At 29.7% G+C, this 25,007-nt stretch overlaps 2 protein-coding genes across 2 annotated transcripts; one reads left to right on the forward strand and one right to left on the reverse strand.

The window, feature by feature from the left end:
* Positions 1-613: 613 nt before the first annotated feature.
* LOC114194098 (dehydrodolichyl diphosphate synthase 2-like) lies at positions 614-4,118 on the reverse strand. Its single transcript, XM_028084154.1, has 3 exons — positions 3,776-4,118; positions 3,605-3,672; positions 614-1,165 (listed from the first exon to the last, which is right to left on the reverse strand). The coding sequence occupies exons 1-3, from the start codon at positions 4,115-4,117 to the stop codon at positions 721-723; spliced, it is 855 nt and encodes a 284-aa protein (XP_027939955.1). The 5' UTR covers position 4,118; the 3' UTR covers positions 614-720.
* A 14,090-nt stretch (positions 4,119-18,208) lies between these two features.
* LOC114193119 (protein DAMAGED DNA-BINDING 2) lies at positions 18,209-23,255 on the forward strand. Its single transcript, XM_028082819.1, has 11 exons — positions 18,209-18,582; positions 18,674-18,764; positions 19,028-19,155; positions 19,725-19,847; positions 19,950-20,038; positions 20,167-20,287; positions 20,677-20,768; positions 21,255-21,384; positions 21,498-21,746; positions 21,839-22,035; positions 22,511-23,255. The coding sequence occupies exons 1-11, from the start codon at positions 18,325-18,327 to the stop codon at positions 22,707-22,709; spliced, it is 1,677 nt and encodes a 558-aa protein (XP_027938620.1). The 5' UTR covers positions 18,209-18,324; the 3' UTR covers positions 22,710-23,255.
* The last annotated feature ends 1,752 nt before the right edge of the window (positions 23,256-25,007 follow it).

Consider the following 25,007-nt stretch of genomic DNA (forward strand, 5'->3'; position numbering starts at 1 on the left):
ATTCTAGTTTACTTATTCTGAAAAGATTGACCTAATAAACAAGATCAGAGTTGTTTAATCAAGAATTAAGGTGAGATCATAATATCCTAAAATTACCTAGAATAAGTATGACCTAGCCGATCTAAACTCACCAATGTAAATGTTCATGACAATAGTATAAAATGACAATATTCTTTATATATGATTCTCACTTGATTTACTACTACATTTGTTTTTATGAATGTTTGGCTCACTTGAGTGTCATAGTGTTACTGTAGGCATCTCGGAAAAATCTCGACATAATCAAAGAGGTGATAAGAATAACTCGATCACTGAAAAGATCGAAAAGAAAATCCTGGGAGTGAAAAATAAATAAGAAACATTAAGTTTTCTTTTAATTAGAATTAAGTTAATTTAATGTGAGTTTACATTTATCAAATAGTTTTGAAAATATTTTGAAACTAATAAATTAACTTATGTAACTTGTAAATCTATATGTTATTATTTAGCTTTAAGAATTTGAAAAACATTTTAAGAGTTTTGAAATGTTGACTAAATATAAATGTTAGGTATACCAAGTATAATATAAGACTCACAAATACTCATGTGTAAAAGATAGAACACTTAAAATAATATAAGTCATTACAAGTTTATTTATGATAAAAAGACTTGATAAGTATTTTATTTCAATATTCATCGAATTAATTCAATGTGATTCCCTATTTTTATTTTGTCCTCAATTCAATGTCGGCCACCAAAACGTCTTTGTCTGTGTTGAAATGATCTCAAGGCATCTACAAAGTCGTCCTTACCAAAATCTGGCCAAAATTTTGGGCTGAAATAAAGTTCTGTGTAGGCCAATTGCCAAAGCAAGAAGTTACTCACCCTAAGCTCCCCACTAGTTCGTATTAGCAAACCTGGATTAGGAAACTCAGTGCACTTAGTTTCCAATTCCTTTTCAATTATGCTTTCGTTAATGTCCTCCACATCAACAGCACCATCTTTCACTTTCATGGCTACCCTTTTACATGCTTGCACAACATCATATTTTCCACCGTAGTTTAATGCCACAATAAGTTGAAGTTTCTTATTATCTTTTGTAACATCTTCTACTCTTGCAACTGTTCTCTGCAGAGATTCAGGGACCTTTGATAAATCTCCAATCACACACACTCGAATTCCTTTCCTGTAACCATGCAAGAATCATAAACACGAACAAACTTCATCGAAATACTACTTCAATTAAAGTGGAAAAGTATAACTAGTGCATACTTTTCTTTCCATGACCCATTTTAACAACGATTGTAGAGTCATTAAAGGACATGGTAACAATTTTATAAATATAGATAATTTTTCAACAACAGTTGTGTAAAAAACGTCATTAAAAGTAAAAAATTTTGAAAAATAAGGACAATTACTTATAGAACCTCTGTTAAAAGCCGGATTTTAAAAACAAAAATAGTTTTCCATAGAATTTTTGTTTTTTTTTTCTTTTTTATTCTCCAAAACTTTAAAATTTCAATGAAGTAGTATGCTAAACCTAAAATATTTTGACTATTAAAAGCATTCTACATTTTTTTGAATTGACACTGGGATTGAAGGTAAATTTCCATACATCTAAAGTGGGAGGAATTGGACTAGACAAATTCATGATTGATAAATACTTAATTATTGAACTGTTATAAAATGACTATTCCCTTTACCTATTTAAGCCTGCCAGTTGGAGATAATCATAGGAAGAGTATTTTTTGGAAATGTATGGTTTAAAAGATTACAAATAAATTATTAAAGTGGAGAGGAGAACTAACCTTTGTTGGCAAAGTTGTGCTCTCAAGGTCAATCATTACGACCTTACCTATGTTTTATCTTACCTTGCTTAAGATGTTTGTAAAAGTTTTGAAAGAAATCAAAAGTATTATGGGGTTGGGGACATGACTATAAGAATATAGCTTGAGTAAAATGGGATAACTTATTTAAGCCGAAACAAAAAGGGTGGATTAGGAGTTAGAGATCTAGAAGCATTCAATAAGGTTTTACTTGGAAAATGGAAGTGGAGAATGGACATTCATAAAGATGGTCTATGGAAAGACTCTTTGTGTTTCTACCACATCGAATAATTTAGAAGTCGAAGCCTAAGACGATTTAAATATTTCTTCCTCCTTCTACCCTTTGAGACACTTTTTAAGGACAAAATTGTGACAGAGCACACGTTCCAAAATGGACAACACTTCGGATGCAGGGTGATTGATCCTAACGATGTTTGAGGCGCCTTTTACGGACATAACTATGACAGAGCACGCGCTCCAAAGCAAACAATACCTCATATGCATGATGATTGACCCTGACAATGTCATAGGATCAGAATATTGACACCCACTGTGGGCCCGATAACATGCAAACCATCGATCCCTTGAGCCCTCCATTGGAGATGATTCACTCATTCCCCTTAGACATTTGGTGATTGGTGGCATAATTTTTATAAGGAATATGCTCATCCCTTCTTCGTTTGTTAGTCTTTATACCTTTTTTCTAAAATATAAATTAGGCTCTTTGCTATGTAATATCTTTTGAGGATATAGATGTTTCGTGCCCAATTTTTTCTGTTATTTTTGTCTTATTCTTTTAATTGTGTAAAGGATCAAGTTCTCTTCTATTTTATATATTTTTATTGTTGATAAAAAAATAATATTTTAAAAATTTTTAAAACTTAAAAATTTTTACATTTTAAAATTTTTAAAAATAAATAACCCTAAATACTACAATAATAATAGTTTAAAAATTAAATAGGTACGAATTGCATATATATATATATATATATATATATATATATATAGTAGAGTAGAAAACAGATTTTGCAAAATTCAATCCATTTAGGCAGAGTGGACTACTGGCTTGGCATTTTTTTTTTATCTTTTAAATTCTTTCATATATACTAAACATATATTTAATCATATAAATATTTTTTTAAATTTTCTAAAATATATTTAATCGTATATTTATTATATTTACAAGTTAAATTATTTTATTATAATTTATAATTAAAATATATTTTTTTATAATATTATTAAATATTTACATTCTTAAAATAATATAACGTAGAGAAATTAATTTCTTGATCTTTTTAATTTAATTTTAAAATTTAAAAAAAACGAGTCTTAAAAGTCATTTTCCTCTAATCCACCATTCACATGTGAGCTTAACGGACAAAATAGACAAAACAAAATAAACTAAGAAATTGAAATCTCCAACCTAATTCACCAATAATTTTAAGATGGGGTTTGACAAAATTGTTTTTATCAAACTTGACAAGTTTTTGTCTTTTTCTCAATAAAAGTGAATTTTTTTAAAAAATTAAAAATTAAAACAACAATAGCTTAATATAAAAAACAAATTTGATCAAAGTTTGTAAAAAAATCTTTTGTCAAAGTATAATTTTTTGTCAAATATCATTCCCCGTTTTAAGATTGATGGTAACCTAGTCTACCTCCACTACTAGGAAACAAGTTATTACGAGGACCTCCACAGTTGTCTTTTAAAAAAGTGATGTCGCGAGAGTGCAAACAAATTTTTGTTTTCTTTTTCAGAATTTATTTTGTCTGATCACACTTAATTATCTTCCACTCACATTTGCATGCACTCCATTGAAGACTTTGCTGTCGTTTCAAACAGTCTCATGAAGAAATCAACCTCCTTCTGCACCACCGCACCATAAATAGCACTACTCAGCAAAACCAAACAAACCAATAACTAGGTTAAGAAAACGCATGCATATGCGAAATAAAAAGACACCAACGACCTTGGGGCGAGCCAAGTTCTCAGTGGAGCACGCGAAAACCGTGAGAACCTCAATGCCCCAACTGCAACACAGCATCACCATCCTCGTCAGTGACTCCACCCCCGCGCGGTGCCCCTCCGTCGCCGCGAGCCCCCTCGGTTTGGCCCACCTGCCGTGGCCGTCCATGATCACGGCCACATGGTTTGGCATCAGCTCCGCCACCAGCTCCGGCGGAAGGGACTCTTTCGCGAGCAAGGTTCCGTCGTCCCGGAGCGTGACCCTCGGAGGAGCAGTGGGTGAAGGAGAAGGAAGAGGATGATAACGGTTAATGAGAAGAGGAAGAGGGAGTGTTGTGGAGAACATTGTGTTGACGTGAATTGAAGAGTGATGATGGTGGTGAAGAGATTTATAAGGAGGAAAAAAGACATTTGCACGTGAAAGTGAAGTGTCCCTGTAATTATGGTGATAGGTATATAGAAGGATTTTACCGGAGAAATATAATATCAAAGAGACTTGAGATCTTAGTCTAATCATATAAAATCATATAAGATACTGACACCACTATCAACCAAACATCTTAAAATAATAAATTTGTAGATTTTTATTTTTATATAAAGTTTTATTTTTTCATTTCTAATCAATATGGAACTTAAAGTGGTTGATCCCCATGTGTGAACAAAGTATGACAACCACCACGCTGCTTCAGTTATCAATTATGTGTTTGGGTGCATGATCATAACCTATCTCTCACTCCATTACATACTCATTTAATCAAGTGTTTCTCATCATCTTCTTCTTGTTAAAGAATAGGTTTTACTCAGTTCATTCATAACTCTGAAGCGATTAAAACCGGTTGCATAACAGTGACTGCTGTAAACATATAGGTTGAAGCTTACTACACATATGAATCACTCTGAACTGTTGAATGAAACTTTCCACCACCAGCATTCAAGAGGAGGGAGAAATGTCTACAGTGTTATTTTAATTTATGATAATAGAATATAGTTTTTATAATTTTATTATTAATATAATTAATTTTATAATTTGTAAATAGTTTTTATTTATGTTGGGAGTAATTTTATAATTAAAAAATAATTAAATTTATTTAATGTGTAGGCCAAAAGTGTTTGGATTAATTGTGAATCTTTGTTGGGGCATGCTAATGCAAGTTTTTCTAAGATGTCTTTGTATATTTTGTATCCATTAAGATTGAGATTTGTGAATAGATCAAGGAATGCTTTGAACTAGATAAATACAACATATTTGGTTGTATTAAATTATCTGTTTTATGTAGTTTATTAGTGCTTGGAACAAATCAAGTGTAATTAGAAGAATGTGTGATTCTTTTTAGATTGTGATACTGGTTTTTTATAAATTTGTAAATACAACTAAAGTTAATTCTGGTTAGCTTAACACTACAGGAAAATAACATAATACCTACGCGCAAAATTCTATATGTTGATTCCATAAATTCTTCCACCATTTGATGCCTAACTCATTATGAAATCTTTGATATTGCAAATATGTCCATTCCATTAATCATAGGTTACTCAAAATGTTCAAGGCCCATATTAAAATGATATAATCTTATAATATATGTATATAAATCATTATACTTATATTTTATCGTAATTAATATTACCTAATCAAACTTATTTGAGTAGAATAATTATAGTTACATGATTTAAGTTTTTTAATATTACTGAAATAATTCATTAAATCTTTAATGTCATCTAAATATGTCAAAAGAATAAAATTTTAACCCAATAAATAAATAGACAACTGCTGTTTTGTATAAATAATATGACCCAAAATTTAAGACCTTACAAGTTAAAACTTTCGTCCATTTCACTTGTACTTGTAGTTGTTGGAGTAATGAGTTTTTAGAAGGGAATGAGGAGAGGCCGAAAACGAATTCAAAAAATTTAGTGCACAGATATACAATACTAGCTAGTTAATTAATCAAATCAAAAGTGTAGTGATAATGAAAATACACACAATAGATATATATTGAATCACCATTTACTTAAATAATAAAATAATATTCTCTCATAAAGTCATCGTTTTTCTTTTGTATTTTGAGTTGTCTAACACCTAACACTTTCTATTTAGGGTTAAGTATGTTTTTTAGTTCCTAAATTTTAAAAATGAATGAATATAGTCATTTTAACCCAATTATGTTAACTTGTTTTTGATGTGTCGAACGCTTTTCATATTAGTATTGAAGTTTTTTATACTGTTTGACACATTCTTGGTTCAATATCTAATGAGAAATATGTTTGACACTTAAAAAAAAGTTAACGTAATTGAGTTAAAAGAACTATATTCATTCATTTTTAAAGTTTAGGGACCAAAATCTATTAAAGTTTTGAACATGGACGAATTTCAATTTTTGATTAAAGTTCATGGACTAAAAACATATTTAACCATTCTATTTATTTAGAAACTTACATTATCAGAACCAATTATTAGTGAGAGAGTTAAACTCACAACATTTCTCGATCTCGCTTCTAAAAACTTACCCAAATAATCTTATTTCTACAAATTATTAGCAGATGAATCAGATCCACGATCTTCACGTGTCTTTCCTTTTTTTTAATTGTTAGACCTCCTTATTACTTTTTTTAGTTGTTAATTATGTTTCACTTTTTTTCTTCATATACTCAATTGCATTCAATTGCATAATATATTAACGTGATTTTCAAACCTGGAAAATATTTTTGCTTGCTTTGTTTGTCTTATACTCAATTGCTTTGTGATTTTACTGATGCTGGCATGTCGGGGGAATACACACACACACATATATATATATATATATATATATATATATATATATATATATATATATATATATATATATATATATGGTGTGATATAATAGTTTTGAACATAAAAGTTAAGAAAATTACGTTATTTTAAGAATTGATTATATGTGGTTAACTATTGTTATAATGAATTGGTTTTTATTTGATTAAATTTCTTAAAATAAAAATAACATTCTTTACGAAACAAAAAAAAAATATGTACAAAACTAAAAAACGGTCGATAAGAGTAGTCATAAATTATAAAGTTTTTTTATTTATAAACCAACTTTTCTCAAAAAGTTGCAATTAATGTTTCGAACTTTCGGTTTATTTTATAAATAATTTATAAAAGCAACTAAAGTTAAAAGTTAAAAAAAAAAAAATTAAGAGTACATTAACCTAGACACGGCTTAAAATATGACCATTAATGAGACGGATAAGAGGTAAATTTTTCTGCAAACTACAATTAGCCTTTGTTTAATTGGGTAGATGAATTTATGGGAGATGAATAAGATGAGTTTGAATGGTTTTGAGAGTGAAATGTGTGTTGTTTTTTTTTAAGGAATTTATAAGTGATTGTGAGTGAATTTGGAAGTAAAGTTTGTGAGTGATTTGATTCATGTGATAGATAAAAAAATATTTTAATATATAGAAAAATGATATTACCATTTTAGCCTTTAAGTAATAAGTAATATAAATTAATATTTTTATGAGTTATAATTATTTTTAAAATTTTTATTTAATACTACAAATAAAGTTACTGAAATTCAAACAATGATCGGTTCTAAGCTTTTTCGGATCGGTTCCAAGCTTCAACAATGCATTGAAATACGAATGTGGGATCAATTCCAGGCCAACATAGATCGATCCACTGAAAACAAGGGATTGGATCCAAACAGTCATGTTGAAGTGGATTAGCAGTGCACCATGAAGAGATTACCATGCACAATGGGTAAAAAGGTCATTGCTCCATCAATCCTTCAAATCCACCCTAGACACGCGAGATAAAAAAAAAGCATTTATCTTCCAAATCATCATATTCACTCATTCTTATATCATCCAAAACGAACATCTTCTTATTTCTACTGAAACATAAAATCCTCAAAAACGAAGAAGCCCTCACTTTATATTCAAATTAAAAGAAAAGTTTTATAAATGAATTAATTTATTTATTCATTTAAAATACCTATAAAGAAGCATGACGAAATATATAACTTATCACAATTTCCAATGCAAGGTGTTGAAGAGTATTCTATGAATAGGCCACGCTGCACATGAGGTGCAATTTGAGGTATGATGCTATCATTCTAAAAAAAATTCTCTGTTCCCTAATCACTTCAAGTGGCTGATGTGGACAGTTAGGAGAAACACCCACAAACTAAAAATAACATTAATGTCTTCAATGTACACACTTATGAATGTTTTCTCCAACTAGAAAGTAGCAATTATTCTTTAGCCATGGACCTAAGCCTAAGAAAATTATGAATGAGTTTAATGTGATCATGTGCTTTTCACTTTGTTTAGCTCTTCCAATTCCCACACCCTTTGTGGTCAACCCATGTTCCTGGCCTCTTTGGTTTATCACATGCTTTTGTATATCCCTTGTCTATAAAATTTAAGAAAATGTTTTTCATTATAATAGAAAGTTATATTTTTATATGTTTAGAAAATAACTTTGAGTATCAATGGTATACTTCTTTCTCATCTAATTCTTGATATTTTTTTTTCTGTTAATGTCCTATTTTTATATTTGTTTAGTGTTTTTTATTTATAGAAAGTTTACTTTGTAACTTTTTAGCATGATTTTTATTTGATTCCCTCATATTTTTTATTATTTTTAATAATATATTTTATGTGATGAGAATAAATTATGAGTAATTTTGAAGTGGTAATAAGATGTCAAAATACATAATAACTTTTGATATAAGTTTTATTATATTTAACTTTTAGTTATGCTTTGACTAATGTATAAATTTTAACTCAGTGATAATGACCGAATTTAATCCTTAAAAAAATTGAAAAAAATAATATTTCTTATTGGCACATTTTTTTTAACTTTTTTCAATTTTTTTAAAAAAATAATACTTACAAATTTTGTTATAATATTTTTATCATTTTTTTGAAAATAATTTGTACAAAATATTTTTTTACAACAAATTTTGTAGAAATTATTTGTGAATTAGTTTTCTAGAAAATAATTATCCATGAAAAAATTATCTATCAGTTAAAATTCTTAGAAGAAGTAGTAAAAATATATTTTTTCTTATAAAATTTGATAATAAATTTGCAAGAAAGATTCCATGAATATGAAAAATTTTACTAATATGAATTTCAAAAATTAAAGTTCAGAAAGGATGATCTTCAATCTTTTTAAAATTTTATTTCAAGAAAAACTTCAATAGTGAATAAAAAATTAATCATAATACTAAATGAAAAATGATAATTAATTTGTAAATCAAGATATAAATTGATTCCTAGCGTTAACTGTAAAATCTTAGAAAATGGTATTTTAGAAGTAATGGTGGTTTAAAAATAGTGAGACTCAAATATTTTAATATGAAAAAGTTTTAGTATAAATAGAATTGTTACAAATGAGTTTTACTATTTTAAAACACACTATCTTTCTAGAAACCATTTTTCTAGAGCTCTTTGACTTCTCTCTAAAACTTCTATCTTTCTGGTCGTCTGATTGAAGCATCAAGACCGTATGATTGATCCTCTCAGTGAGCCCTTCAATTTGAACCGATTAGTTTCTCTGTTCGCGTAAGTTAAATTTTTACTATGTTTTTTGTTTTTTCTGTTTTCTGTTGCATGTAAGCCATCTTTCGCTTGCATGCGTCGTTTTAATTATCAGTATGAGTCTCTGCTGATCAGTGATCATAATGGTATGTCCTGATCGTTCTTATGATGTTTCTATATGTGGATAGAACATCTTGTGGAGTTATAGATGTTTAACGTTTATAGAGTTGTTTAAGCAGGATACCAGGTAAGGGAAGCTAATGTCTATTATGTCTCACAAACCTATTAGGAATGTTATTATATGATTATTCTGTATTTAACTGATGTGTTTGACATAAGAATTGGGTTGTGATGTTTGAAAACAATAAATACTTAGGTTTTATCTGTTGTTTGAGAATAATCGTATGCTATAGGTGCAATTGGATGCAATTGGTATGAATGTTTTGATAGAATTAATGTTTGATACTCGAATGGTCTTTGGTGAAGGTTTTGGAGTTGTATGGATTGGTTGAATAGGTATAATTTTGCTTAAATCAATTTCTGTAGAATTACGCATATATATTTGCTTACTCGCTAGGCGAGCCTACTCGCTGGGCAAATAAGTTGATTTGTAGAATTATGCAGAACACTGATTTGCAAAATAATGCAGATTCGCATACTCGTTGGGCGAGTGTTACTCGCTGGGCTAGCATGGGGCAGTGGTTGGGTTAGTGCTACTCGCTGGGCGAATTTGCAAGTCAGAATCTTCCATACCTGGACTAGTGGCTGGGCGAGTGGTACTAGCTGGGCGAGCATGAGCTAGTGACTGGGCGAGTGCTACTAGCTGGGTGAGTGAGTCAGAACCTGAAACTTGTATTTTTGAGTTAAATTGGGTGGTATTTTAGTTATCATATAAGCTTTGTAATTATTATGAATGATGAGTATATGGTATGAGATTTTTTATATGAGACTGAGTTGAGATTGGTTGATGCTAACCCAAGGAGGATTAATAGTGATTGTGGTAGTGTATGCATTGAGGTAGGGATTGTCTTGGCAGTTATCCTGACGCTCTAATAACCATTCAAATTATCAAGTAGAGAGGAATGAGGTATGTGGTGAGAGGAGCAAGAGGTCCTAGCCTAGGGATTTTTCCTTGACCATAGGTGTTAGTGGACTTACCTTGTATATGGTAGAGTTTTCACTCTTAATTTGTCACTCTGCAGAGCATGAGATGCCACCACAAGTGCAGAACTGACTGGATCCGACCGTAATACATGTATCCGGATTAGTTGAGTCGTAGTTTATAAATTTATGTATGTGAATATTTGTTTGTCTGTAGTTGTTAGATATATCAATATTATATGGTTTAAGAAAATTCTTTAAAAGTCATTAGCTTGCCCTTCTTCTGTTTTTCTGTCTTGTGTTGTATGTTTTTCTTTTGCGATGATCACCTATTCGGTGGGAGCAGTGGTGGATGTTGTTTCAGAGGCACCTCTGGAGGTTGAGGAGCCATCTTTTAGGTCAGAAGGAGGTCTCAATGAGAAGCTATTGTAAGTGGTTAGCTTGTGTTTAGGGTTAGAAATGTTTGGTATGTATAATTGATATATTTATGGGTTAAATATGTTTTTGGTCCCTCTAGTTTCAGTAAATTTTGGAATTAGTCCCTCATCAAAACTTTATACCAATTTAGTCTTTCATCTTTCAAAATGCGTGAATTTAGTCCTTTTAACCAAATTTTGTTAAGTTTATCTGACGTTTCAAGCACATTTCATGATAGTATTTAAGTTAATATTGAAGAAAAATGTGTCAAACAGTGTAAATATTTTAAATACTATCATGAAATGTGCTTGAAACGTCAGATAAACTTAACAAAATTTGGTTAAAAGGATTAAATTCACGCATATCGAAAGGTGAAGGACTAAATTGGTCAAAAATTTTGATGAGGGACTAATTCCAAATTTCGCTGAAACTTGAGGAACCAAAAACATATTTAACCATATATTTATATAGTCTGATCATTTGTAAGTTTGTAAGCCTGTATTAATATACTTTATACATTTGTTTATTTGTTTTGAACACTAAGGTGAAATATCATATTTTATTAGTTTTAAGTTGCTAAAATTGGGATGTTATATTAACAACCAAAATTTCAACTATCAAAAGATTAATGTACAAATTATTCTCTAAAATTTATTGTTATTTAATGTTATATATATATATATATATATATATATATATATATAAATTAAAAAAAAAGACGAACACCTAATTATCCAATAAACATCAATAATATAATAATTTTATTTTAAAATATATAACAATTTAGAAAAGAATTAATTATAGAATTAGAAATATTTTCTTTTTACTACTAAAAATGCTCATATTTTCTCTCAATTTTGTTTTAGAAAATACTTATAAATTTTATTATGAAAAAAAAAATTGCAGGAAATTGTTGTCAATATTCTTTTGCAAAATATTTTTTATAAACACTTTTCACAACAAATTTTGTTGGAAATACTTACGACTTTTATAATTTTGTAGGAAATAATTATTCATGAAAGAATTACCTACCAATTAAGATTCGTAAAAAAAAATAGCAGAAAAAAGTATTTTCTTAAAATTTTCTTAACAAATTTGTAAGAAAGTTTACATTTAATATGAGAATTTTTAGTAGTGTTCTTAACTGTTTGATTGGAATAAAAGTACTTAGTTTGTGTTTGGATTGGAGGATGAATTTGAGTAAGGGTGAGCATTAGTCGGGTTGGATTAGATTCTCATCCAACTTGACCAATCCAATATAACCTGAATTTAATATTTTAAAATTCATATATGACCATTTAATTTTTCGAGTTGCTTGAATTCAGGTTGTTCAAATCGTGAATTAATTTGATCAGAATTTTTGGATTGCAAATTTATATTAAATTACATTTTTTTAATATTTTTTTTTGAATAAATAATATAAATATAGTGGACATTTAATTAAAGAAATAACATGTATAATATAATAGACTATAATTTTATATAACTTTCATATAAATTTGGTAGGAGAGATGATTTATTTATTTTATTACTCAAATGATTTGCTAGAGTGACATTTACTACGGGTGACAAAACGGGTCAACTTGACCCATTTTAGCTCGTACTGCTTTTGACCAATCAAAAACGGGTTGGACTGAACTGACGTGTCACTGAAAAATGGGTTAGTGTTAATGATTATTTAGATGTTAAATTACTATCTTCAATTGGATAAATTAAAATAATTATTATATTTACATGTTAAATCACTATATTATAACTAATAATTGGAACTTAAATTATAAGTGTTAACGATTTAAATTATAATAATATCGCATATTTACATTTATACAAAAATATAATATAAAAATTTTATTTTTTAAAATTATTTTTAGGTTTTAAAATTTTAAAAAAATAAAAACGGGCCAGCAGACCAGAAGTGGACTGACTGCTAGTTTGACGAGTTAGGCGGATCAGATCAAAACGAACTGACAAGTTAAAAACTTCAACTCGACCTACGCTTTTCTTAGTAGACCGACTCAACGAGCTTTGACACCCCTAAGATTTAGTTGTATGGATGTGACTTGACATTCATTGTTAAGTGAAAGCCTCAACTTAACTTTAACAATACTTTTTCAACTACAATTTTATTTTTTTATTATTTTAGTATCAACGTTGTAGTTTATAACACAACTTTAATAGTATTTTTTTTTGTTATATTTGTTTAGAAGTCAAGTTTAGAAATATGATTTAAATTCTTTTAAAATAATAATTTCAAAATTTACTGATAAGGCATAAATAACATGTTAAAATAAATTAAAAAAATATTATATATAAGGCTCGAGAAAGTCTTCCTTATGTTGGTATAAGTGTTCAACCATGGACATGTACATGAATTTTCTTAACATGCATGATAATAGGAGAAAGATCAATAAATTGTCTTATAGACCAATAAATTATCTTGTAATAGATTGACTATATAAATATAGAAAGAACACAATATATCACATTGGTTATTCTAATTCTTGGGATACATTCAAATCTCTTTTAAATAATTATATAAGGGTTCTATTACAATCAAAATTGATTATAAGACCACTACAGAATCTCACTTTTAAAAAATGCAAGTATACAAAATTATTTCTAACAAATAAAAATGCATAAAATCACTCTTAGTAATTTCATAATTTGTATTTATACTTTTCTAAATACATAGAGGAAAGTAAAAGGTAATACTTTTTATCTATACTTTTCTTCATAATTTTAATATTAAACCCCTTTATGCGTAATTGAATGATTTGGACAAATTGTTGTTTGAGTTTGGTTAGACCATATAGTTAATTATTTTTGACTATTTAGACATAATTTAGCATTTGAGTTATAACTTGAAATTTGAACCTCATTTTAATATGATTCTTACTTTGTAGGGAATCTAAGAGATAGGTGTACGAGAGCTCAAACATCCTTTTCTTATAACTAAGTCAAAGAGTTTGCACAAGCAAAAGGATTTGTGTAGGTCAATTTAAAGAGTTTTTCAAGTTTATATTAAAGATTTGAATTTCTCCATGAGCTTTCAAGTTTATCTTAAGCTTTTGAGCTTATGTTAAGTCTTTAAAATTTTCAATTAACTTTTGAACATATGTGAAACTTCTTTAACTCATCAATGAACTTTCAAGTTTAGTAAAACTTCAAGCCTATCTTAAATCTTTTATGAAATTATAGGTCAAATCTAAGAGGAATGAATAAAATTTATAAAGATATTTTGAAAACTTAATTGTTAATTAGATATTCAATCGGTTCATCTAATAGTTTGAAATTAGTTGACAAATATTTTCATAAGAATTTTGTAAAACCATACATTGCAATACTTTGAGCTAATACTCGTGTTGTATCCTAATATAAGATATGTTTAAGTCCTTTTTAAAAATGATAAAAAGGCTCTATTAATAAAACTTAGATATCATACATTTTCACACTTGAGTCACCTAAGTACATAAAACCATTTCTATCTATTATGGGTACATAAAGTCACTTTTGGTTATCCTTTCATATCTTTGATAATACATTTTTTGAATGTACATTTATAGCATTATTGTATATTGAAAACACTTTTCATATGTTTTATTTTTAGTCGCAATAAATTGAACTCAATGTACATAATTGCTTTAATTTTGTATTTTCAGTTAACCTAACATTTTCTTATTCTCTTGGCTATAACTTTTTTGTGTATATATTATTTGCTTGATTCTAAATGCATTGATTCTATATTTTCGATGCTTCAAAATGATTTGCTAGAGTTTCTTTTCTGCTATTTTTTGAATTCGAGACAAATCTGTTGTATTCTTATATAGAAACCTATATTAATATGATTTTTCTTATTTTATTGTTATCATTTATAAACTGGAATTATTGACCTAATTAGAGTGCACATTTAGGACCATGGATACAACTTATTAGATATATAATTAACATAATACAACAAAAGTGATTTTATTAAACTGACCACTAAATAATGATAAGTATTGGTGGAAATGTTGAGTACTCGTAAGACAAACTCATATGAGAAGATGACAAGTAAGTTTAACATTATTTAATGGATAATTGACTGATATTGTAGATATGTTGACTGAAAATTTGTGGAGTATTTGTGAGTTGACTGATATTTAATATTGTCCTATGAGCTTTCTAAATAGACATAGCACTTTTACAATCAAAGAAGTGGATGTGTGGTTGGATGGGGATCTAAAGCTTAAAAATGTTCTCTATGTTCCTAAGCTAGATTGCAACTTCATATTTGTCTCACAATTAATGGATGAAGCCTATTGTACATCTTGATGATGTTGATTGGAGCGAGTGAATGAAATAGCAAACTCAATTATTTTTATCATATTCAACAAGGAAATGACTTAAAGTTGATGAAGTGCCCCACTGTGACCTATGGCATAGGTATTTGAGCATCCTTCGTGGAAAATCACACAATTAGTTTTTAGTTTTTGATGTTAGGGGAAATAAAAATTGTGAATCTTTGAATAAAACTTGTGATGTGTATCTTATAGCTAAACAAATTTGGACAAAGTTTTCTTGGAGTGATCACAAAATAAGCATGACATTTGAATTAGTTCATTGTGACTTGTGAGAAACATATGTAACTCCTTCATGTGATTTCTTCACAATACCAAATGATTTGTCACATGTTATTTGCACTTATTTCTATTTGAACGTTAATAGAAGTAAAGTCTCTTAAAGACTAATGATAATTTTTTTTTACTTTAGTACAAAAGACAATATAACAACAAATATAAATTTATAAAAATGATAGTGGGACATGATTTAGTTTCATGAAAAGTTACTTTCTTACTCCTGAAATTAGTTTCCACACATCTTGCATAGGAACACCTCAACAAGTGGAAGGGTTGAAAGAAAACATTACCATAGTTTAAGGAGGGCCTTACAGAGGGCCTCATGAAGCATGCAAACTCTTTATACATCACAAGGAGGTTCAACGGTGAAGGTTGCACTATTCTTCGCTAAAGCTCTCGCTTGAAGAATTTATGACTTCTACCATTACAAAACTGTAGAATCTTTCTACTCCAACATGCTTTACAAACATTTCTACAAATCGAGCTTGTACTTGAAATTCATGCACTTCATGATAAATCACACCATCCTCGAAGCCTTTACCCTCGTGGACATGCTTTATGTTATCAATTTTGGCTTGAAATAGGGTTATAGTGGTTGGAGTTCATCCAGGCACTTGCGACCATCCTAATGTTCCACCAATGTTCTACCTCAATGGGATTAGACCATCACGGCTCAACAACCTTGATTCTAATATGTTTAGTCAAATCAATTTGAAGCTGGTGAAACTCACTTAAAAAATATTATGATTCAATTTGAGTTTCCTAGATTTGTGTGTAATAACTTAGGTGATCTAGATATGTTGACACTCGAGATCTGAGTTGGAGAATTTGTCACGCTTTAATTATCTTCAAGGTTCACTGTTTACTAGCACAACCGTGGTGGAGTAGCTAGTGAACCACAATAGTATGATTTTTTTGGAGGGGTTCATGGAGGCTTTGTAGTATTACTCTAGTTTGTTCGATTCGGTGTAGGGATCATTAGTGGCACCAAATGAAGATGTGTTGGTTTATGGTTGTTGTTGTAGTTGCCTATCACCTATGGTCAATGAAGAGAACACGAAGAAAATAACTCCACCAACAATTATAACACTAAAGTAAAGGACGAAGGGCATGAAGGCTCCAATGAAATTGAGATTGCAAAAAGATCTTGAAATAGAATTGTGGGATCCAAGAGCAAGAACAAATATAAACCTCTCATCATCACCACACATGACAGTGCTAATGTCGCACGCCATGCAAGTCGTTACAACATTGTCGATAACCCATAATGATGTTCAAACAACATATTGAAACAAGTTTCTAAATGTTTGTTTGCCAATCTGTTCACCACAGTTAAAAGGTATGACTTTACCTAATCTCTTTAGGATTATTATCAATTTACATTTGTAGTTTTTGTCTATGTTGATGACTTTATTATTTGTGGAACAACCATAAAGTCACCCATTAATTTAAAACCTATTAGCACACTTATTTTAACATGAAGGATTGGTAGGATGATTTATATGTTTGTTTTACAAGATTAGAACTTTCATATTCATACTCTTTCTTAATTTATATACTAACCAACACATGAACATTGAAATATTGTATTGCGAGTTGTTTTATATTTGAAAAATACTTGAGTTAGAAATTCTTTTGAATATAAAAAGTGATTTAAGATTATATGATTGATGCGACTTCGATTAAACTAGTTATCCTATAATATGACAATAGATTATTTATGCTTTTAATTAAGATAATTACCCATCTATTAGAAAAAAAATATATTATATCTCGTTTTTTTGTTTTTTAAAAGCTCAATACAATTAACTAAGGGTCACTACTCATATAATCTATATATACCAATTTGGAGAAAGCATTATATTATTATCATTAATGTTATACAAAGTAATCGATCTAAATTTTTAACCTCAATTTTAATTGAAAATAATAAACATATTAACAGAAATATGATTTTATTAACTAAATTTAGCTAAAATTTCTTTGATACTAATATGCTTGATTTCAAAAATCTATTACAAAGTTTTTAGGAGTAAATAATGAAAACAACTCCTCCAGATAAACTAATACAATATAGCAGATAAACTAATACAATATAACAAAGTGCATAATTTTACGCCCATATTTTATTATATTCAAAACTCTATTTTTTTTTTCATAAAATGAAAAAAGTTTTAATAATATAAAAATCAAATTTAACATATTATGCAATATAAAAAATCATCTATAACTATCAATAAATTTGTTTAATAAGTGTTTTGCGACTATAATTTTATTGATATAATTCATTACCTAATTTACTCGTATTAATATATTTCATTTTATTATTTTACTATGTAAATTTTGCAACTATTTTTTAATTCAATTAATTATCTTTAATAATAAAAAATTCTATTATAAAATTATGAAATATTTATTGTATGATTACATTTTTATTAATTTAAAAAATATATAATTATATATATATATATATATATATACATATATTTATAATTATGATAAAAAGAAATACATATTATTTTACTACTTTTATTTTTATAAAAATAAATAATTTTATTGGTTATAATAGTAAAAAAACATAAATGTTTAAAATTAATAAATATTATATATATATATATATAAATATACTTATTTTAATAATTAATTTTTTAAATACATATTTTTTATTACAATAATAAGAAAAAGTGGAAACACATATGCTTGACTAGTACAAACACACGGAGGAAAGACGTTTTTTTTTTTTTTGTAACCGAGCTTGTGCGCGACGTGTGTCATTCAAAGCCAATAGAATAACTGGTTTTTCCATTTCGGTGTCAGACTCTCAGCTTTCTCCGCTGCGCCTTTCTATTTCCCGCTTCCATCCACAGTCACCGCTAAGGTTTTTCCCTCTCCAATGGCACCCGTTACTCGAAGAACCGCGTTTCCCAAGGTTCTCATTGAGAGGGACTCTGAATCAGAACAGAGTTCTTCCGAGGAAGAGGGAGAAGAAGAAGAAGAAAGAATACTTGAAGAAGAAGAAGAAGAGGATGATGATGATGATGATGATGGGGTTACGACTACAAGTGAGAAGACTGAGAATCTGGAAGTGGGTTCGGACGCAAACAGAAAAGGGAAAGCCCCCATCACTATTAGTCTCAAAAAAGTCTGCAAGGTTACTTTTTTTTTTTTTTGTCGTAAAGTTCAGTTTTTTCTTCTCAGTATTGGAACGCTTTTACCGTAATGGAACTTGTGTGGTGTTGTAGGTATGTAAGAAGCATGGTCATGAAGCGGGGTTCAAGGGTGCCACGTATATTGATTGCCCCATGAAGCCTTGCTTTCTGTGTAAAAAGCCTGGTGAATATTGGTGTCACTCTTCATTTATCTATTAGGATTGTTATCTTTGCGACATTTCCTTAATATTTATTTTCTCTGGGATGATTGTACCTTTTTAAGTCATTCAGTTCAGAGTAAATAGTCTATGCAATCTCAGTTTAAAAGGGTTTTTATACTACAATAGTTATGTTAAAATGTCTTCGTCATCACATGATTTCTAATGATCATGATTTTTTATTTATTGACATTGTAAATGTAAACTCTTTTGCGTTTTTGAATTGAAGGACACACCACTTTGACTTGCCCACATCGTGTCTCAACTGAGCATGGAGTTGTCCCAGCACCCCGTAAGAAAACGTGTAAACCTTTGGAATACGTATTTGAACGCCAGCTAAGGCCATCCCTTCCTTCGGTATGTCTAACTTTTTTTTTTCTTTAGTTTGCTCAATGCTGATAATTGAGTTAGTTGTGTATGTTGTTCATTTTGCTGTTTACTTTATTACTATGATCAGGCAATACCATACTTGACTTGTGAAGATAATAACCACCATATATGAGTCGGGAACTTTGGCCTATTGAATTATTAGTCACTGTTGTCAACTTGTAATAACGACATTGAAGTTATGCTATAGCGACCTTGATCTGCCGAGTTGTATCTGTTATTGTTGTAGTTGTTTCCGACATTTGTAGGGATTTTTAATTGTGTTGCTCCTTAGCATTCTCACATTAGCCTAGCTTTTGCTTCAAGAAAAAGTATAGTATATCATTTTGGTTTTAGCTAGATAATTTTATTGTAAATTATGTAGTAAACTATGTGCTTCAAGTTGCAACAGTTGATAATATTCAATGGACATTTTTGGCACTAAAGCAATCTATGACTCCATAATGTTTATGCTTCAATGCTGAAGGTTATTTATCACACATCCTAGTATTTTTGGGTTCTGATTATGATAATTTTTTCTTTTTTCTTTTCTATGTCAGATCAAGCCCAAATATGTGATCCCAGACCAAGTGAATTGTGCTGTCATCAGATATCACAGTAGACGGGTAACATGCTTGGAGTTCCACCCGACCAAGAATAACATTCTGTTATCTGGAGATAAGGTTGTTACAGTAAAGTAAATTACATCGGTTGATATTAATATTTTGGTTGCCTACTTACTTGTTTTTAGCCACTGATTTGTTTTCATGTTTTGATACTAAAAGAAAGGGCAACTTGGAGTATGGGATTTTGGAAAGGTATATGAGAAGGTGGTCTATGGAAACATACATTCTTGTTTACTGAACAATATGAGGTAAGGTTGTTTTCGTGAAACCATGGTCTTGTAATTGTTTTTTACCTTCCCTATTCTTTGGATATATTTTATTGTCGTAGTCTTAGCCTGAAGTGTAAAGATCAGGCTCTAAATACAAAATTTTGTAGGTTTAATCCTACAAATGACTGTATGGTCTATTCTGCATCCTCAGATGGAACCATTAGTTGCACTGACTTGGAGACAGGACTATCATCTTCTCCAATGAACCTGAACCCTGATGGATGGCAGGTAGAAATTTTCTTAGGTTCTGGTCGTATTTCATAACCTTTCTCTTTAACTGTGTAAGTACTTGGATATGCCCATTGCGCTTCTTCTGGAACACTATTTGTGAATTGTAACATCTCCATATTTGGACACTTTACCTATCATGATGTTCTCTTCTGCCACGCCCAAGAGTTTCAATTATGTTGCTGTAAGATTGTAAATGTTTTCATGATTGCGGTGTTCCTCTGATTTTTGGATGGGGATGCTGGACAGTGGTTAAACTTTCGGATTTTAAGTTTTAATTGGAAAGATATGTAGCATGATCATATTTTGGCTTTAGCTTATCTTCTAAAAGTTTGTCTTAACTTTTGGCAGTAAAATTTACTCGTATATATATGTATTTTTTTTATTAGGGTCCGAACACTTGGAAAATGATCTATGGCATGGATATTAACTGTGAGAAAGGTCTTGTTCTTGTTGCTGATAGCTTTGGTTTTCTTTACATGTAAGTAGCTTCTTCCGGTTCCCTCCCTGTGAAATTATTTAGTTTTTATGCTTGTATTTTTGTGATTTTCTTTGTACAGTATCATGCTTTTACTATCTAAGTGTGTTTGGCTAGCTATAAATTTTGAGCTTGTATTTCTGATTTTCTTTTCATTGCATGGCCATTTGTGAAGGTTAGTATTTAAAGTGCATTGTAATTGCCGCACGGCATCTGCTAGGTGCGTGTTTAAGAGTGCACCACTTCAATATCCTATTATGTAATGTACATTAAGTAGTTGAAGGTATTGAAGAAATTGAGATTTGCATACATCATGACCTGACTTTGCTCATTGTAAATGGTTTCAAAAGTTCATGGGAGACAATAACTAGAGAACTTTAAAATTGGGTTTTCTTGGTCAGGGATGCAAATTGTAGCCCTCTGATTCATAGCTATGCTTTTTCTGAAACAAATTAACTGAGTTTGCATAACATCCTGTGGCATTTGTAGGGTTGACATGCGCTCCAACCACAGGAATGGTGATGCAATTTTGATCCACAAAAGAGGAACAAAAGTTGTCGGTATCCATTGCAATCCAATTCAACCAGACATCGTTTTGACTTGTGGAAATGATCATTTTGTGAGTTTTTCAGTTTTATTCAAATACTGTATTTGTTCAATTGATATCTGAACTTACATTGCTTGCTGGGTATGCTAACTAACTGCTGAAATATGAATGGTTTCTATTTTTAGGCTCGTATATGGGACCTGCGTTATATAGAAGCTGGATCATCCCTTTATGACCTTAAGCACAATCGTGTAGTTAACTCTGCATATTTCTCCCCATTTTCTGGAACCAAAATTCTCACTACATCACAAGACAACCGTCTTCATATATGGGATTCTATCTTTGGTAATATGGACTCTCCTAGCCGAGAAATTGTACATAGCCATGATTTCAATCGGCATTTGACACCCTTTAAAGCTGAATGGGACCCAAAGGTGATTTTATTTTATTCTTCCAGTTGTTTATGATGTTATGTTTCTTTTCTGTTCTCTGCCTTATAGAAAAATTATGGTTTATGTAATTGCAGGATCCATCAGAGTCCCTTGCTGTTATTGGTCGATATATAAGTGAAAATTATAACGGAGCTGCTCTCCATCCCATTGATTTTATAGATACAAGTACAGGGCAATTGGTAGCTGAAGTGATTGACCCAAATATCACAACGATCAGTCCAGTTAATAAGCTTCATCCCCGTGAAGATATCCTGGCAACTGGGAGTTCCAGGTTTGGCTTATCTTTTTAATGCTAAAATATTGTATAATGCTAGTGATGAATTCTTTTAACTATGGTGAATTTGGTTGATGAGATTTTACTCATCTGTGGATGAAATTCAAACCTTTTAGCATTCTGTTATGATTTTTAAAAGTAGAAAGTGAAATTTACTAGTTTTCTTGAACTAGCTCTATTAGAAGTTTGGAACCATTGTTTGTTTTCCTCTATAGTGTATTGTCATTAAAGATGATGCATATGCATTGTATTAAACTCTGACATTGTTCGGATTCAACCAAAGTTAGATATATGAGCGTAATTTCAAAAACTGTCCAATGTTTTTACTATCTGTTTTTTGCTTTGAAAACCTAATTAATTTGTTAGATTCAGAACATGACTTCTTCAATGATGGATGTAAAAGGCAATAGTACCTATGTGTGCTGTCATATTGTTTGCTGGGTTATTGGACTTACCTGGCGTAACTTTTCAGATCTCTGTTCATTTGGAAGCCCAAAGAGAAGTCAGAGCTTGTTGAGGAGAAGGATGAAAGGAAATTTGTGGTATGTGGAAGAGCTGAAAAGAAGCGTGGTAAGAAAAAGGGCGATATTAGTGATGAATCTGATGATGAAGGACTCATGTCCAGCAAGTCCAAGAAGTTCAAGTCCACAAAGACTAAGAATAAACACTGAATAATATAAAGTCTGCTCTTGCAGAGTGTTTTGAGGATTTTCTCAGTGTTTTTGAAGGTTTTCCAATCAACTGCTAACCCTGTATGGTGCCAAACACTTCTCTTTTGTATTGTTTTTTGGAATTTGATGTTAGATTTTGTGTTGTTTCTGGAAGTGGTGATTTTGTATCTGATGCAAGCCTTATTCCACCAATCTGGCTTTAGTAGTTTGTAGGAGTTCAGATTCTCTACTGAATATTTTGGTGTTGTCTTCTGCTGTGTCTTCAAAATATATTGATGTTAGTACTTTAAAAGTCTTTTTCATATATTTTAAAACATCAAAATCAGTGTTATAATTGTATTTTGAAGACACACCAGAGGAACAATATAGAAGAATCTAGTGAAGAATCCAAATTCTAGTTAGTAGTGCTAGTGTATCATATTAGAAGATATGCACTGTAGTATTGTAGGTTATAGTTATTGGTTTTGTTTGATTATACCTTTTTTGCTGATGTTGTATGGTATAGTCTCCTTCATGCTTATTATTAAGATTGACATCTTATCTTCATATGCTTGTCTTTCTTGAATGCTTCAGGGCAAAAGGTGCAAACTTATTTCAAAGGGTAGAGCTTAATAAATTCACATATTTATAATATTTAGTTAGGGACCAGAAAAATTAAATTTCATGTTTAAGTTTTTAAGCCAAGTCTTTATATTAAGAATCATAAGTAGGAAGTTATATCTGGTTATTTCTTTTATTTGTAATCTGATAACTAAATCGAGTACATGTAAAGGTTATTTTATTTTGGTTAATTACTATTTACTTTCTATATTACAAACTTTAACCTTTTAGTTTCTATGCTTAAAAATAATTTATTTTAATTCTTAGACGTTAATTTTAATCTATTTTTTCTTCTACATATTATTTTTTTATTTTTCTTTACGTTTTTTTTATCTAAACCAAAACTTGTTGAGAATAAGTTTTTTAAGCAGTCCTGATTATTAGTTATGAAATCGATAAATAGATAGTTATAAATCTTCATAGCTGTATTTTTATTTTTTATTTTTTTCAATTCAGGCTATTTAATCTTATTTGCATGTCTTTGTAAGAGTTTGGACTATTCAATCTCATTTTTTGTCTATATATTGGTTTTTAGATTGATATAATCCATCTGAACGTTGAATTTTGGTTCTTGGTTTCAGTACAACCATCATTCAAAATTACACAATGGGATAAGATTAAGAGAAAGATCAGGATAAAAGAACACAACTGCAGTGAATGGTTTTGGCGCTAAGCTCATTCAACTTTAGTTAGAACATAACTCGAAGTAATTATAGGCATTGATTGGTTATGTGTTAATCGTATCATTAGCATCAAACAAATTTTTTATATTAAATATTTATGGTTAATTACATCAATTAATAGTTTGACGTATATATGAGAGATATAAATTTACGTTAGACATAATACATAATACATCTAACGTAAAACGTTCATATTTACATTAGGTAGATATACACGAGACATGAATACGTATCATATAAGAGTAAACCAAATGTCCGAAATTTATATCAACTAATACATGTTTCAACATAAATTTTGGATATTTTCTTTCAAAAATTGAGTTCATTTGACTTTAAACTAAATGTAGGAAAATCTCAATCCATATTATATACTATATAAGCCAAACATTTCAACAAAATGTTTTATAAAAAATTGTCTAATCTAATCTAAAAATTTTCTAAATAAGAAAAATAAAATTGTGTTATTTATGCTGAAGAAGGAAGGTTATTTATTGTTCTCTTATTTATTAGATGTCATTTTAGGACAATAAAGATTGATAATTGAAGACTCGAAATATTTGAGTCACATTATTATGTAATACTCATAAAATTAAAATACGCTTCATCAAATGTTTAAATGTGTTACCTCTATTTAAAGGTTAGTAATAACCAATCAAATGATGTCTTTCATCTAATACATGATGTAGTAGTCACAATTGAACGAATTAATTTGCCTATTATCTAGAGTGAAAACAAGTGACAAAAATTATTTTTATGCAACTCTTACATAAAATAGTTATTGTATTAGAAGTTGCCTAAGCTTAGGACACATGAATTATATTGACCTTGTTTTGCCCCTTCCATTTATAAAATTTGTGTCTCTAATTACAATAAAGACATATGTTAGTTGGAATATACTTGTCCAATGTGATGAAAAAATGTAAAATTTACTATTGTAATAAGCTTTTCTCTTTTTGGCTAAGTTTTTTCTTAAGCAGACAAAACCTCTTTGTTTTGTAATTCTTAGGTATAACTA

This window comes from Vigna unguiculata, chromosome 8 (assembly GCF_004118075.2).
Source record: "Vigna unguiculata cultivar IT97K-499-35 chromosome 8, ASM411807v1, whole genome shotgun sequence".
Taxonomy (NCBI): domain Eukaryota; kingdom Viridiplantae; phylum Streptophyta; class Magnoliopsida; order Fabales; family Fabaceae; genus Vigna; species Vigna unguiculata.